The sequence below is a fragment of the Pelodiscus sinensis genome, chromosome 2 (assembly GCF_052426305.1).
Source record: "Pelodiscus sinensis isolate ZL-2025 chromosome 2, ASM5242630v1, whole genome shotgun sequence".
Classification (NCBI taxonomy): domain Eukaryota; kingdom Metazoa; phylum Chordata; order Testudines; family Trionychidae; genus Pelodiscus; species Pelodiscus sinensis.
In genome coordinates, this window is record NC_143053.1 from 103,254,433 (window position 1) to 103,270,207 (window position 15,775).

A 15,775-nucleotide genomic window follows, 5' to 3' on the forward strand; every position below is an offset into this window, starting at 1 on the left:
TTAGCAGCATGCGTCAGAGTTGCAATTCCACAGGTTGAATCTGGTCCAGCATCCTGGGGACCTGACTGGTTCTGAACCAGGGAAGCCAATGCTGGACCTTCTGCTGCTGCCAGATGTGGGGTCCCACTCCAGTGGCAGGATAGGAGCTGGCATTAACAGAGTGATTGAAGAAAGAAATGGGGCAGCTGCAGAGCCTTACAGCCAGGGATCAGGAGCAAAGCATCGTGGCTAGTGGTGGGGACCTATCGCCATCTGGCTGCACTCCTGGAGCTCCAGCCACAGGGCTCTGCAGCTCCAAGTCACTACCTCCCCTCTCTTCGCTACTTTCCCCCTCCTGTGCTTGACGGCCACAAATCAGCTATTTGCAGCACTCCAGAAGCTCTGGAAGGATGGGGGAGGGGTAGCTGCTGAATGTGGGACCCTCAGTTTTGTCCACATTTTTGGGGCTAGCTTGAAAAAATTGCATCTTAGAGAATGAACTTTATACTTCAAATTAAATTTTAAAAGTTTTATTTATATAAATAAGTTATCTAATATTTTTAACATCTTCCACTCCACCATGTTGGATTGGTGGAACAATGCAATTATCTTACATGATTACATATTTATTAATATATCTGACTGTCTTCACTCTGAAAAAAGTGGATGCTTCTTTTTATTAGGATGTAATACAGAGTGAGAGGAAAGCCTATTTTCATAGTGCAGGAGCAATGCAAACACAATCCAAATATGCCCTGTTCCTCGAGTGGGTACCAGGTTGCTTTGAAAATGGTTTCTTATTTAGTCATACAATTCTGCTGAAAACAATGAAATATTTTGGTATCACTGTACTCAAATGAATAATTTTCCTGAAAATAACAACTGTTATTGCAAGTTCATTTTTAGAAAATTATTTCCCAGCAGACTGATTCTACTCTGCTTTCCACTGATGAATAAATGCCTCTTTCTGGGAATGATTACCATGCTATAAAATACAGCTATTTTACCGTGCTATAAAATACAGTAAAGCCAGGTAAAAGTGGGTGAACCTGTTTTTTATTACTTACTAATTTCAGATCCTTAGAGGACAGCTTTGTAAACCACTGATTGTATTCCAGGGCAGCAACGATAGGTATTAAGTCTCTAGAAAAAGAAAAACATGTTTACACACTGTTCACACCTACTGTCAGGTTGTTCAGCTAAACATTTATTCTTATATATTTAGTTTACTTTGATTCTCTCTTAATAGTTAATTATCAGGGTTTTAGAAAGCTCCAAATTTACAAATAATGCTGGTGGGAAAATCAAATGGATTTGCTATGACTTGACTTAATTTTAACGTGAACCTTTTGACTGGTCAAATAATATCCATATGGATATTTAAACCAGGAAACCATCTGAGCTGCCATCCCAAGTCTGACCATTGCTTTTTCGTCAGCCTGTGACATATTTAAGCTTATTAATAATCATTAATTATAGTTGAGCATGGTACTAAGCGCTTTTTGGCAGCCTGATGTTTTAATATAATTCTGTGACTGATTCCAGTCAACATCTCCTTATCTCAAGTCATAACCTCAAAGGAAACAAAGGCCACGCAAAAGGATAATGTGACTTTCAGCAAAAACCCTTTCCCGACTGTAAAAGGGATTTTACAAATGAAATTCTAAATGAGTCCAGTTCCCTTATTCCAAGCTTCTTACTTTGATCTGCTCTTCTTCTATTAGTTTTTCCACAAATACACACTGATAAAGTCATGCTGCAAAATCTTTGCATGCAACACCAAAGCAGAGCACCACATCAAGTATTATCAAAGCAGTTAGCGCGCTAAGTAGTACAACACAGCAGTCAGATAATCTCCCCTCTTCCACATTAATACACACAAGCCATGTCTAGAAACTGTCACAGTCGATTGTTCAGGGTTCGATTTAGCAGGTCTAGTGAAGACCTGCTAATTCAAGCAGAGGACGTCCTTTTCTGTTCCAGTACTCCTACTCCTCATGAGGAATAAAGGAAGCCAACAGGAGTGTTTGTTCCTGTCTACTTCCCACTGTGTGGGTAGTGATTTAAGACATGTCAACTCCAGCTACGTAATTAACATAGATGGAATTGCATATCTTAAGTCGACCTTCCCCTTTCGTGTAGACATGCCCATGGAGATATTTGCCCACAAAAATATATATATATATATATATATATATATATATAAACCCTTGCCTTGCAAAGCAGACACTAGAACATACAAGAGAACCTGAGAGTTATGAACACTTCAGGAATAGACATTGTTCATAACTATGAAATGTTCGTAACTCTGCACAAAATATTATGGTTGCTCTAGCGAAAGTTTACAACTGAACACTGACTTAACACAGCTTTGAAATTTTACTATGCAAAAGCAAAATGTTTTTAATCATCTTAATTTAAATAAAACAAGCTGTTTCCTTACCTTGTTAAATGTTTTTTTTTAAAGTTTTCCTTTATTTTGTTAAAGCAGTTTACATTCAATATAGTATTGTATTTGCTTTGTGTGTGGGTGTATCTCTATTGCTGCCTGATTATGCACTTCCAGTACCAAATGAGTTGCATGGTTGACCTGTCGTTTGTAACGCTGGTGTTCTACTGTAGCTACTGTATATGTAATAATTCTAAATCTATCTATTGCTAGTGTAAACTGAACCTCATTCCTCATGGAACATAATTTGTAAATGTTAGCCTTTTAAACTGTTCTTTCCCTAGCTTTCCATCCAGGAATTTGTACTGGCAGGTATCTTTGCTGCAGTGAACATTCTTCCCAATATATTTTAATAGCACCCACAGCTCCTCTTTCCTTTATTCCCCGCCCACCCCTCATTTACCTATTTTATTTCAATATCAGTTTGGTGGTGGTATCAAACAACTGGACACTCAGATGTATGTATGATTCTAATGAATTTCCAGACAAACATTAACGAGACTTTACAGTAGAACCTCAGAGTTATGAACACCTTGGGAATTGAGGTTAGTCATAACTCTGAAACGTTCATAACTGAACACGTTAGGGTGGTTTTTTCAAAAGTTTACAACTGAACATTTAATTAACACAACTTTGAAACTTTACGCGCAGAAGAAAAATGCTGCTTCTCCCAGCCCCCTTTTTTTAGAGCTTATGTTTAAACTCAGCACTGTACTGTATTTGAGGGTTTTGATTTTTTGGCTCTGATGTGTGTCTGCTGCTGCCTGAATACGCTTCCGGTTGCAAATGAGGTGTATGGTTTACTGCTTGGTTTGTAATTCTGGCGTTCAGAACTACAAGGTTCTACTGTATTCTTCTGGAAACTGTAGTTTTCTATATTCTGAAATATAAGGCCATCTTTAAAGCAAAGGGAGAACAGTGTCTTGCACCAAAAGTTACTATACAAGAAGGTTCTTTTTAGACTTTAGTTCAGATATACAAATGTAGGACTCCACAAGGCATGGGCCTGTTGCCCATGTTGTTCAAATCATCCTTGTGAATTCATTTTCAAACGTATAGTACAGTACATTGTCATCAGCATGATGATGATGAGGATACACAAAAACTTGTCAAACCGACTCTGCAATTTTAGCCTCAGCTGTGGCATGATATTTGAATATTGTCATATTTAAATCAGGACTATTACATCCTCAAGCTTGAAAAAATGAAGTCTTGCTGTTGAGTAGAGATCATCTATACAAAAGATAGTTTCTCCTTTGTAGCGCCATCTGATGGGATTAGTATGAAGGTAATGAATCAGATTAAGAAACTTGGTGTCTCTTTTGTCATTATCCTTGCCTTGGAAAGCTATGCATGGGGCATGGTACAAAAGTAGGCTTATTTTTCAGTTGTGCAATTTGTGTCAGGTACACATGTTTATACCATAATGACCTTGCAACAGTAATATACAAACTTCATGGCCAGAAGAACAACTGTTGCAATTCCTTCTTTGCAAGGCTTTCAGTATTGCTGCTCCATCAACCAGCTACAGCTTATTCAACATGAGCTGTCATGATCCTAAACAAATCCCTGTTTTAAAAAGGTTGTCTGCCTATAAAGTGATAGGATGATGCTGCTGATTTATAAATCCTTATCCTTAATCCTTTCCACTATTTATAGTCAAAATCTACTCCTAAAGACTTGTATTACTGGTATCAGTACCTATGCTCACTCAACGCTGTTGTTTAGGGATCCCATCTTCCCATCCATCATGCCTCAAGATGGCAAGATAGTTACACTTACAGCAGTAGACCATACATTGTCAAACAGTGTTTCTTAAACTTTTTAAGACCAAGGAACACCAAACAATATTTTTTTTTTAAATGGGGAACACCAAGGATGTTGTTGAGACCAAAAAAAAAAAAAAAAAAAAAAAAAAAAGCTTGCCACTTTAAGGGCAGCCATTTGAACTCTGTTCTCGCCGCATATGGTGACCATATTTTCTGAACCAAAATTATGGACACATTAGCCATATGCCCTGATCTCTGTTAATCATGCCCCTGACTCTTGGGATCAAGATGGACACATGACCAGAAAGGGGGGGGGGGGGGGTCACACGACATCTTTTACAAGAACTTTTCCCACCATCCTCCTACCAATAGGGATGAGTATGGCCCCCACCAAATCCTGCCATTGCATTAACCCAATTTGTATCACATTAACTCGGGGGGGGGAGGGCAGGGAGAGGCTGGGGGAAGTGTTCCCTCTAAGAGAGTTTCCTCCCATAAGCTGAATGAATTTTATGTTGTGCACCAGTACTGAGATCATGTGGCTTGTTTGGATTCGCTACTATGGCACCCAAGTTATTATTAATAAATATCTTATAAACCGCTACCTTTTTCCTCTGCTGCCCTGTCGCCTCCCCTGGTGCCTGCTTCCCCCCACCCCTCACCCTCCTCTGCTGTCCTGACTCCTGCCCTTCTCACTGCCCTCAACCCTTCTGGGACTTGCCCCCCTGCACCAGCCCTTCTCTCCCCCCTGTGCCCACTCCTCCAGTAGCCCCACTCTGATCATGTGAGCTACCCCTCCTCATCCCCTCTCCTAACACCTCCCTCTACACATCTGCCCTGCCTCTCTCCTCTAGTTCTGGTCCCTCCCCTGCAGGTGTCTGCCCTTCTGCTTCACCCCCAGAATCCCCCGGCACCTGCACCTTCTCTTACCCCTGCATCCTCCTGGTGCCTCCCCCTTCCCTCACTGCCCCCTGGCCCCCTTGCCCTCTTTCTCCCTGATGCCCATTCCCTCATCATGCTTTGCCCCACTTCCTCTCATGCCCTTCTGTGCCCTCCCACATGATTTGCTCCATTCCCTCCTTCCTCATGCCCACCCCTCCTTTCAACCCTTCTTCCAGCACCTCCCCCTCCCCTTCCTCCCTCTTGCCCCCAATGCCTTTCCCCTCTCCTCTCCCAGCATCACCCTGTCCCTTCCATCCTCCCACCCCTACTGACAGCTCCCCTCCGTTCTCTTGCCCTTTTCCTCATTGTCTCCACTTGGCCCCCTGGCATTTGTTTCTCCTCCATCCTGTCCCTTGGTGCCTTTCCCTTTCTTCTCCTGCCTTGTCCCCGTCCCCTCAGCCCAAGCCCCTTCCTCTCCCACCCTCTTTCCCCCTAGTTTTTCCCCTATGCCTCCCACACCTTTTGCCTTCCAGTTTGTGGGGCTGGAGTCTGTGGTCGGACCCCAGAAGTCCCCGCAGCCCTGGGCTCAGCTGCTTCCAGGGAAGGACCGCTTGCCAGGCCTGGAGCTGGGCCACCCACAGTGCTAATTTTAGTGCAGTCCAGTCCCTGCACCACCTTTGGCTCCTATTAGGAGGAGTGCAGGGGGGAGGGGAGAAACCCCCCACCTCACCAGACACAGCTTGCTGAGTGTGGCAGAGTGAGCAGGTCCGTGCACTGCTGCTCCACCAGCAGGGTGGGAAGGGGCAGGGGGAGGAAGGGCTGTGCACAGTGCACACCAGCAGAGTCTGAATGTACCCCGCTCTGCAGCACTCCAGCTGGGCTCTGCGCAGTCTCTGCCGGGACTCAGCGGCAGCTCCCAGGAGCGGCTCACCGGCTCCAACCAGTGACCCTCCCCCTCCAGCAGTGGTGGAGACCACCTGTGGATGGAGGCAGCCAGGCTGGCGACCACGCATGGCGGAGGCAGTCCCACAACGGGAGGTAAGGGCCATAGGGGAGAGGGGTTTGCTGGACGGCAGCGGGCGCTGCACAGGAGCTTGGAGCACTGGAAACTGCACGCCACCAGCAGCAGCCCTGGCTGCCCATGCAAAGCACCAAGGGAGCCACTTAGGTGCTGGGTGGAGGCAGGGAGTTGCTGCTGTGCCATGCTAGCACTGGGAGTCTTTAAATCCGCCACTGTCCCGGAAAAAAAAGGAATATATGGTCACCATATCTTTGCGGCACATCTCCGACTGCCTCACGGCACACTGGTGTGCCACAGAACATACTTTAAGAAATGCTGGTGTAGAATGTGCTGCCAATGGAAATCTACCCAATTTCATCCTTCACTTTTCAGAAGGACCTTAGTGTATTTTGGTTGAACTTAATTTGAAAAGATGCTTCTGAATGCTGTCAGTCCTATGACTATTACTTTCCCTCATTTCCAATCCTTCCCCCCCCCCATCCTTAATTCTCTTCTCTCTCTACTCACTCTTGAATTTATGTTTAAAATGGTATTTTATTAGATTTTGTTTTGATCACATTGTATGACATCAGTGCTTTTTTCTGGGAAATGAAAATGAATGTTAAATAAAATTAATTATTGACCATTTCCAAAAAAATGGAGATTTCCCACAACGTTTCTTCACTAATTTATAATTAGCGGCTTGTGTTTATGAGTTAGTGTGTTACTTCGCTATTAAAAAATAAAGGATTGTTTACAAAAAGAAAACGGCACACAACACAAAAGCATTGAAGACAATGCAGAAAAATCTCAGCAAGGCTCAACAATGCCAGGTTTTGCCATGATATTTGTATTTTTCAACACCTTTATGCCCCCCAAGCCTGTCTTAAAAGTGATACAAAATCTAAATAATGAAATATTTTAAAAACAAAGAACACAAGTTTCCAATTGAAGGTTGCTTACACTTTCCCCAAACAATTCATAAATTTATGGGATGTTCAAGCATACTAAAATATATGCTTCCCAGATGACTACTCTACTATTAAACTAAGCGAGGTCTTTTCTCTTTTGGTCATATTTTTTTTTAAGTTAAACAATTTTCTGGTTCACAGCACAATACATCTTTTAATAAAATGTAAGAAGGGGCATTCCCAAGTGGCAAACTCTGTTATATGCTGCTACTATGTTAGACAGCCTTGACTCCCAAACTCTTATCTGTAATTCATGAAATTTTATGCTGACCTCTAGCAGAAATGTGTACCCGCAAAATAGGATTAACAGAAATATTTTACCGTGCAAGAAAAATATAAAAAGTGTTTGTTGCAGTGCATGGAATGCATAGTAATAACATTAAGGTAGGGTCACCATTGTATTTCATATCACCATACCATATCACTGTACTGTTACCTCACACGAGAGGGTGCCAAGCAGTAACAGCTTTCATGGCAATTTAGTGATCCTGAAAGTCTAGTCTGAGGGATATGCAGCAGCACTGTAAAAAAATCAAGACTCTTGCTGAAGTCGGTAAATTATTATTACTGCTGCTTCGTAGCATCGTCAGTGTTTAGACACTTTACAGAACGCATATAAAATACACTCTTTACCCCCAAAATGTTATAGGTGAAGACTATGATCTCAGACCTCGTAACTAGCATCTTTAATAGATTCTGTAAGATCTTGGCTACCCAACAGATCAGTGGTCTGCAACCTTTTGGGGCTGCCGGGCACAGGGCTGCGCATGCGCCGCGTGCTCAGGGGTGGCAGCGCGCACGTGCCGTGCACCAGGGGCAGAGGCCAAGCATGCACCGGGTGCCTGGGGCAGGAGCCATGCATGCACTGGGCGCCCGGAGCCCGAGGCACAAGAATGGCTCGAGCCACCCCTGGTCACTAGGTGGGTGCACATAAATGTCCCGGTGGGCGCTATGGCGCCTGTGGGCACCGCGTTGGGAACCACTGCAATAGATTATACCAGCATTTTAGCAACTTTCCATCCACAAATTCTCTCCCCGCTAATTTCCAAATTTTGGGATGGTGCAGTGGTCTTGTCCTGCCATAATAAAAGGCTTTGTGACTTTTACATGTCCCTTAATAACTATTGGATCTTAGAACTGGAGCTCTAAGCCATCTGCTGGAAGATATCATATTCTTTAAAAGGTATTCTGATTCCCTATTACTCTTTGGATCAGAAAACCCAATGTTTCATTCCCGGATGCATTTTCTGCAACACAGTTTCATGTGCTCCTATAAGTTTGTTAGTCTCCTCCCCGCCCCCCAGATCTTAGGATGCCTGTCATCTTAACCAGCTGATTTATACCATACATGCATTTCAAGTATATTGCTTTTATCTGTTCTTCATCTAGATCAGTAGTCACCAACCAATAGATGGGGATCTACTGGCAGATCCTGGAGCCTCTGAGAGGTGATCCTGATTGGTTCGGCCAACAGGCTATCTAGTGCCAGCACTTCAGCTGCCCCTCCCCCACTGCTGCACAGCTCCTGCCTTCTGCTTGCAGCTGTCCCCTCAGGAGTCTCCTGCTTGCTGGGCAAGGGAGGGAGAAGCGGGTGCTGATGTCAGATTGCCCCCCTTTCCACTATGTATCCCATCTCCACAGAGTAGACAGAGGACAACAGGGCTTGGGATGGAGGGAGTTTGCTGGCTGCTTTTGGGAGTGGTGCAGGGCCAGGGCAGGGATGAGCCTGCCTTAGCCCCACTGCACCACCACCTAGGAGCTACCTGAGGTCAGCAGGGCCCAGCCAGAGCCCACATTCCGAAACCCTACCCCAGTAATGAACCTCCTCCAACACCCAAAGCCCTTGGCCTAGCTCTGAGCACCCCTGCATCCCAACACCTTCCCAGAGCCTGCGCCTAGAATCTCTCCTGCCACAAGCTCAGTTCAGAGCCCTTCACACTCCAGATCCCTTAATCTAATACCAGAGTCTGCATCCCAACCCACAGTCCCAGCCTGGTGAAAGTCGGAGAGGGAGGGAGGATGGAGTGAGCAGGAGTGGGGCCTTGGAGAAGGAGCACAAAGGAGGCGGGTCCAGAGTATCTGGGTGTGAGGTAGATCTTTGACGGCATTTAAATTCAAAAAGTGATCTCATGCTAAAAAACTTTGGAGACCCCTGATCTAGATGGTACTTTTACAGGATCTTCCCTACTTACCAATGGTTCAAACTTTTTTTTTCCCTATATAAGAAAGGCAGTCATCCATTTTTAAACATTTTTTCATACTCTCATCCCATTTACTCAGGGACTCCTACATTCTTTCTGCTATCTCTCAGCTGCCACACATTTTAAACTATTATGCTATTTTGCTTATTATGCTGTTTAATTTGTATGTATTTATTCTGCTTTTTTGCTGTCCTCATTTTGCCTCAGGAATCCCCAAATGAACATTCTTGTTTACCTCTCTCCATTCTAAGATTTTTAACCTCAGCTCTCTGGTAGATTCTTATTTCTTTCATTCTTCTTACAGTGAAAATGCACTCTGTCACACCTTACTTACACTGTCTCAAGGTTTTTCAGTTTTATTCTATGTTGTTAGATTTGTTCCATTTCACATACTAACTGTATTCAAAATTTATTTTCCTGAAATCCAAGATCCTTATACTGCTGCATTTGATTAACTAAATTTTGTACTTCACTGAATTCAAGCAGCTCATAGTCAGTGTCCTAACTCCCCAATTATTCTCAATTAGTTCCTTTCCTCCAGTGAGCATATCCAGGATGACTTCCATTCTTTCTGGAGTCACTATTTTGTGGAATGTAACTGAACCACCAGTAACTTCTAAATTTTCAGCAGAAAACATTTCTCCTACTCTATACACAAGGAGAAAGAGGGTCTTCAGGAGCAAAGGCAACACAGTTTGCATCTTTACTTTATGACCAATAATAGAAAGGAGCCTTCAAAGTGTGATGCTCTAAACCAAATTTATCTGTTGGCTAATTTCATGAGTAAGTCAAATTAAAAAAAAAAACATATAGACATGCTTGCTACACTACACTTGTGGGGAAAAAAATGCAAGCAAGCAAGCTCCCAAATGAAGTGTGCTCTGCATGGCTTTTGTGCTGATGGGGAAGAACAGCTTTGTGGAAGCTATGCTTAGGAATAAGACCACTTCAGCAGGCAATCCCCAATTCACAGCTCTCCCACTATCTCCATTTCATGAAGGGAAGCATCAACCCTTTTGGAAGGGCTAGTTAAGATGAGAAAATTATGACTTTCAGGGTACTATTGTTACTAACGGGGAAATTCTACACCACTGTATATGTGCAGAATTCATATCCCTTGCAGATTTTTATTTCTCTGCAGAAAACTGATTCTGCTGGCAAGGCGCTGCAGTTACGCCTTCCTCCCTCCCCTCCCAGGCTGGTGTGGTGTCAGAACAGAGGGCAGTCAGTACGTTGGCTCTAGCAGTCAACAGTTGTTAGGGAGCAGGAAGGTTCCTCCCAGCACCTTGCTCACAGGCCCAGGTAAGGAAGCATGGGATATGGGGGGAGAGAGGAGGATACATAAGGGTGACACATGGGGATGTGGTGGTGGCTAAGTGGGTGTGCAGGGACAAATATGCCCGACTGAATCGGAGAGGCTAAGAGTCCTTCAGAATTTGCACAGAGAAGGCTCCCTAACAATTCCAGCCCCTTCTTCCCCCAAAAAACCTATTGCATATTTCTCCCACCCACACACAGCCACCCTCCAGTTTCACTCCCAGATTTCTGCCCAGCAATTACTTCCCTCTCCCTCAGTTCCTCCATTACCCCTGATTTCCCACAGCCTTCCAATGCTTCAGAAAGGCATGGAAAATAACCTTCTGCATTGTACTTTTAAATTAATTATTACTCAAAGCACTGTATTAATATGCTAGTAAGGAATCTCTTTGTCAAAAAAAAACCATTCCCTGAATAATTTTTGCTGTCTGTATTATTACAGACACGCTTGCTGATAGGCATTTTAAAATTATCAAAATAATTTAAACTGGCAGGATTATATTGGCTTGGCAAATAACATATGCAGAATTTAAAAAGATTGTGGTTTTATGTCACAGAATTACACCAGGAGTATATTATACATAAAGGACATTGTTCACCTGTGGTCAAGATGGCTGAAGTCTTGCAAATTCAACTCCCTGGTATCTTGGGTCAGATAGATTGTATCCACATCCTATTATAAATTCACAAAAACACATCTCAGGAAAACTGGTTTTCTTGGTTTCACAGTCTCTCATTTTTTGCATGTTTAGCTGAAATAAATCTCAGTGTGAGATATTTACTTACCCACTGTACCTCGTCCCTATAGGGAAATCCAAGCCAGTCACAAACACATGCATACATTTGTGAAAATCCCCCTAGAAACAAAAAAGAAGAATAATTTTCACCATGGCAAATACACAAAACAGTACGTACAATGGTTCAAAACTCACTCTCATTCCCTCTCTGAAACCTATCCATTATACTGCAGGCAGATGCAGAAAGACAAAACTATAGCATGTTGTCTATAATATATGGCAGGTTGCAACAAAGCTTAAAAATAGTATCTTCATCCACCAATCATGAGTCCACTCTGCTAATTACACCTCAAAACTAAATTACACCTTGACTGGGTTCTGCCAGGAATAGAATTAAACTTCCCTGACATTGAAATTTCCGACTACTATGTAGCTCAGCTTTAAAAGTTCATTCTCACCACAAGGTCCCAGTTCTGTCACAGTCTGGCTGTCCCATAGTGCCTGAAGATTAGTCAGTCTTTCTGGGGGCTCCATAGTTACTTTTTTCATGATTCTCCTACATGCAAGGGGGAATACATAGGTAATATAAGTTTGTAAATATGTGCGCACATTTATCACACACACACAAATCTTATGTGCGTTTTAAAGACACTCATATACGAGTGGGAAAATCCGCACCCCTAAGCAACATAGTTATACAAACCTAACAGCTGGTGCGGATGCTATGTTGGAGAGAGAGCTTCTCTCATCGACACAGCTGCTGCCTCTTGTACTTAACCCAAAGGAGATGCCCACCCATTGTCATGGAACATCTTCTGAATAACAATGAATGATACGCGAGACCATGTCAAGAACTTAAGAACGGCCGTATTGGGTCAGACCAAAGGTCCATCAAGCCCAGCAGCCTGTCTGCTGACAGTGGCCAGCACCAGGTGCCCCAGAGAGGGTGGAATGAAAACAATGATCAAACAATTTGTCTCCTGCCATCCTTCTCCAGCCTCTGACAAACAGAGGCTAGGGACACCATTTCTATCCCCTGGCTAATAGTCTTTTATGGACCTAACTTCCATGAAATTATCTAGCTTCTCTTTAAACTCTGTTACAGTCCTAGCCTTCACAGCCTCCTCTGGCAAGGAGTTCCACAGATTGACTACACACTGTGTGAAGAAGAACTTTCTTTTATTAGTTTTTAACCTGCTACCCATTAACTTCATTCAAGAACACAGGGCAAGCAGCCTTGTATTGGTACTTGTTTTTGATAAGCAAAAAGTACAGATGCAGCCATGAAACTATCAACTGCGCACATAGCAATAACATCCTGGATAGCAGGATGTACCCCAAATAGGGGCACTGGGCATTTTACAGATCCTACACAATACTTAATCAATTGGTAGATATTATTAGAACGACCAAGTCTCTCTGCTATAAACTGGGCTTAGTGAGAACAATCGATGGGAGCGAATGAGCAGGACTGACCCACACGTCCTGCTTGATATAACTAGAAGTAATTAGGCCCTTCACACCCACGTGCGTGGAGTTCCAATGTGTGGGAAGAAACAGAACCACGACTCCTGCCTGGCACTGTGGGTAGCATACGGGTGACGTGTAAGTGAATTAGGTTTTATTATTGTATATAATGTATCTATTAGTAATTACTTTTGCATTGCTTTGCACTGTATTCATTACTTTAGAATTTATAATATTTAAGGTTTAAGTTGTATAGTAATTTTTTTTTTAAGGTTTGTAAAATGTAAACAACTGTATAAACTGCTTAAAGCTTGCAATAAATAAGAAAGTGGTTAATTAGCCCCAAAGTGTACTGGTTCCCCCTGGATGTAAAATAAATCGAACCACATGACAAATATAACCCCTCACAATCTGTCCACTGAAGGGTCCCAAAAATCTCACATATATACTGTTGAACTACACCATTATTACAGTCTGAGTCCATGCTGCAGCTTTGCTAGGGTGTTTGTACTCTCTTTTAATACAGTCTTTAACTGCAATTCTTATGTTACATAGCTGTTCTAACATGAATGACTCAATTATTCCTGTTCTGTACCAGGATCATCTCTTGCTCTCATTATTTCACACCAACAATGAGCACAACGGCCTCACTTCAAGTTAATTTAGATTAATTGGTAATGGAATAGTTGATGCAATTTGCATCAACTATTTGATTAGTCGATAAGGATGCCTCTGACTTTTACGTGTAGCAATAGCCTTGGGGTTGTTGCTAGATTTCAAAGGCAAGAACACTGCTGGGAGCATAGGGCCAGAGGGAGACTCAAGCAGTCCCTTGCTGGCCCTGTGCTCCCCACAGCGTTTCAAAGCGGCATTGCTGCATGGAGCCCGGGGTCAGCGGGGGGAGTCCCCAGCAGACCCCAGACTCCCCATGGCGCTGCCACTTTAAAATGCTACATGCAGCCCCCAGTTGGCCCCGGGCTGCATGTGGCATTTCAAAGCAGCAGTGCCAATGGAGCCCTGGATCTGGCCCTGTGCTCCATGCGGCACTGCCACTTTGAAGCATCCCATCCTCTTCCCCATCCCTTGCTGCCTCTTTGTGATAGAGGCAGCCCGGAGGGGTAGGAGGGAGTGATTAGTCGACTAGTCATTCATATCTCTACTTCAAGTGTTGCTGTTTATATAGAGCCACATATGAAAGTGCAGCTAAAGTATTAAAAACTGTGCCAAGAGCATGAAGATTTCTCAAGGGCTTCATGTACTCTGTGGACACACATTGGCTGCCTTGTTCTAACCTCTAAATTCAGACAGTTTCCTTTATCTCCACACCAAATAAAGAGTCTCTTTGCTTTATTCTTAAGAAGTAATATGAGGTTGTCTGAACAAAGGACAGACATGCATGCCTTCTCTGTTCTGCAAAACTCTAGAGTAAGTTAGCAATACATGCTAAAAGACTGATACATCAATTGCTTTCCTTTACAGACCTACAAGTGTCAACTTCCCAGGCATGTAGACTATTTCCCACTCAACCTGCAGGAAAGTTAAGTAACACAGGATGCACAGCCGGTGAGAAAACTGTAATTTACCTCTCCTGTGTCACTTACATTTTTCTGGAGTGTCAATTTTAAAACAATTGTTTATGAAAGTGCTTGTCAAAAGGAAAGCTATATTTTACATGGAACATATGCATGTTTGTTTTTTAACCCCTAGAAAAATGAGAGTAGAATGGAGACTAGCAGAGTGGGAAGTATCAGTTCAACTAGGGCAGGGAGAAAGATCAAGGAACCAAGTGAGAACAAAGTGAAGAAAACAAAAGAAAAGCTATTCAACTTTGCTGTAGGATGAAAGAATACAGAAAAGGAAGATGGCAGAAATAGGAGAAAGGAAACAAATAAGGTAGGAATAATTAGGAAAGATGAAATACAGAAGCAGAGTATAAAACACAGGCAAATTTCTGAGGTAAAGTGAGAAAGGCAGCAGACTAGTTGTTTTGCTGATGGTACGTGATGAAAGGCCTAGGGTTCAGTTTTAACAACTTAGTTCCCAACTGTGACATCTGAAAAATTATGAATATCATAGTCCTGATCCCAATCCCTGCCCCAGATTGGATTTTAGCTCCAGATAATTACCTGGAAAAAAACTAGCAAACATCACAGTTGTTTAGGAACAACCACTAGAGAAAAGAAATTATTGAGAACAAAGGGCCAGACCCTCAGGTGGGCCCAAGATCTGGGAAGTGAGGAGGCAAAAAGGAGACCTTGTAATACTGTTAGACCCTCTTCCAATCCCTGGAGCTAGAGAGACCAGAATGTCACCTAGCTTCTCAAAAGAGCTGTTACACCAGAGGGAGTCTCTAAAATGCAGCATGTGCCAGCCATGCCTGCTTCTATACTGACTTTACACTAATTAAGGACTCTTCCATATTACTACAGAGAAGCTCAAATGAGAGTCAGCCTCAGGCTCAAAAATGTTTCTTACATCTAAAGTATGTTCCTAATGAAAGGTGAGGACCAGAGGGCAGGGAACAGTGGCTAGTCAGCCTACCTGAACAATCTGGTGAGCTATATGCACTACAGATGTCCAAAAAATGAGTACCTACACTGGAGACAGACCCGGGAATATTTTCCTGAGGCACGTTCCAATGTGTGCCATCACTTCGTTCACATCTTCTGATGAAGCGATCTTCATGGAAATGCTGCATTTCTCTGTTTCAACAAGCAGCTGCATAAAATGTAGGTCAGAAAAAAATATAAGCACTGTAGAATTAATTTCCATGTAAAGAAACCTTTGGAATAATAACAGTTGGATGTTAAATATATGCTAATTTACCCACTGATTATTACTATGAGGTGACAAATGTTCCAAGGAAGAACAACTCTCCAATAAAGAAAGGAAATGTAGACTCAAAGTCTGTTTTCTTTTTCTGTAAGCCAAATGTCTTCCTCTGTCGCAGTGTAAAGATTTAAAAATGAACTGATCTCAGCTGAGACTTCCAAGCTAAAACTG

The 15,775-nt window shown here is 42.9% G+C and overlaps 1 protein-coding gene across 3 annotated transcripts in view; it reads right to left on the reverse strand.

The window, feature by feature from the left end:
- CARMIL1 (capping protein regulator and myosin 1 linker 1) overlaps positions 1-15,775 on the reverse strand; it is a 244,054-nt gene that overhangs the window by 118,910 nt on the left and 109,369 nt on the right. For all 3 annotated transcript variants that reach the window (XM_075921131.2, XM_075921132.2, XM_075921130.2), the window contains exons 5-9: positions 15,369-15,490; positions 11,764-11,861; positions 11,355-11,425; positions 11,168-11,241; positions 1,047-1,122 (exon numbers count right to left, since the gene is read on the reverse strand). In XM_075921131.2, the coding sequence (XP_075777246.2) occupies positions 1,047-1,122; positions 11,168-11,241; positions 11,355-11,425; positions 11,764-11,861; positions 15,369-15,490 (441 nt within the window). The remainder of the gene's footprint in view (positions 1-1,046; positions 1,123-11,167; positions 11,242-11,354; positions 11,426-11,763; positions 11,862-15,368; positions 15,491-15,775) is intronic.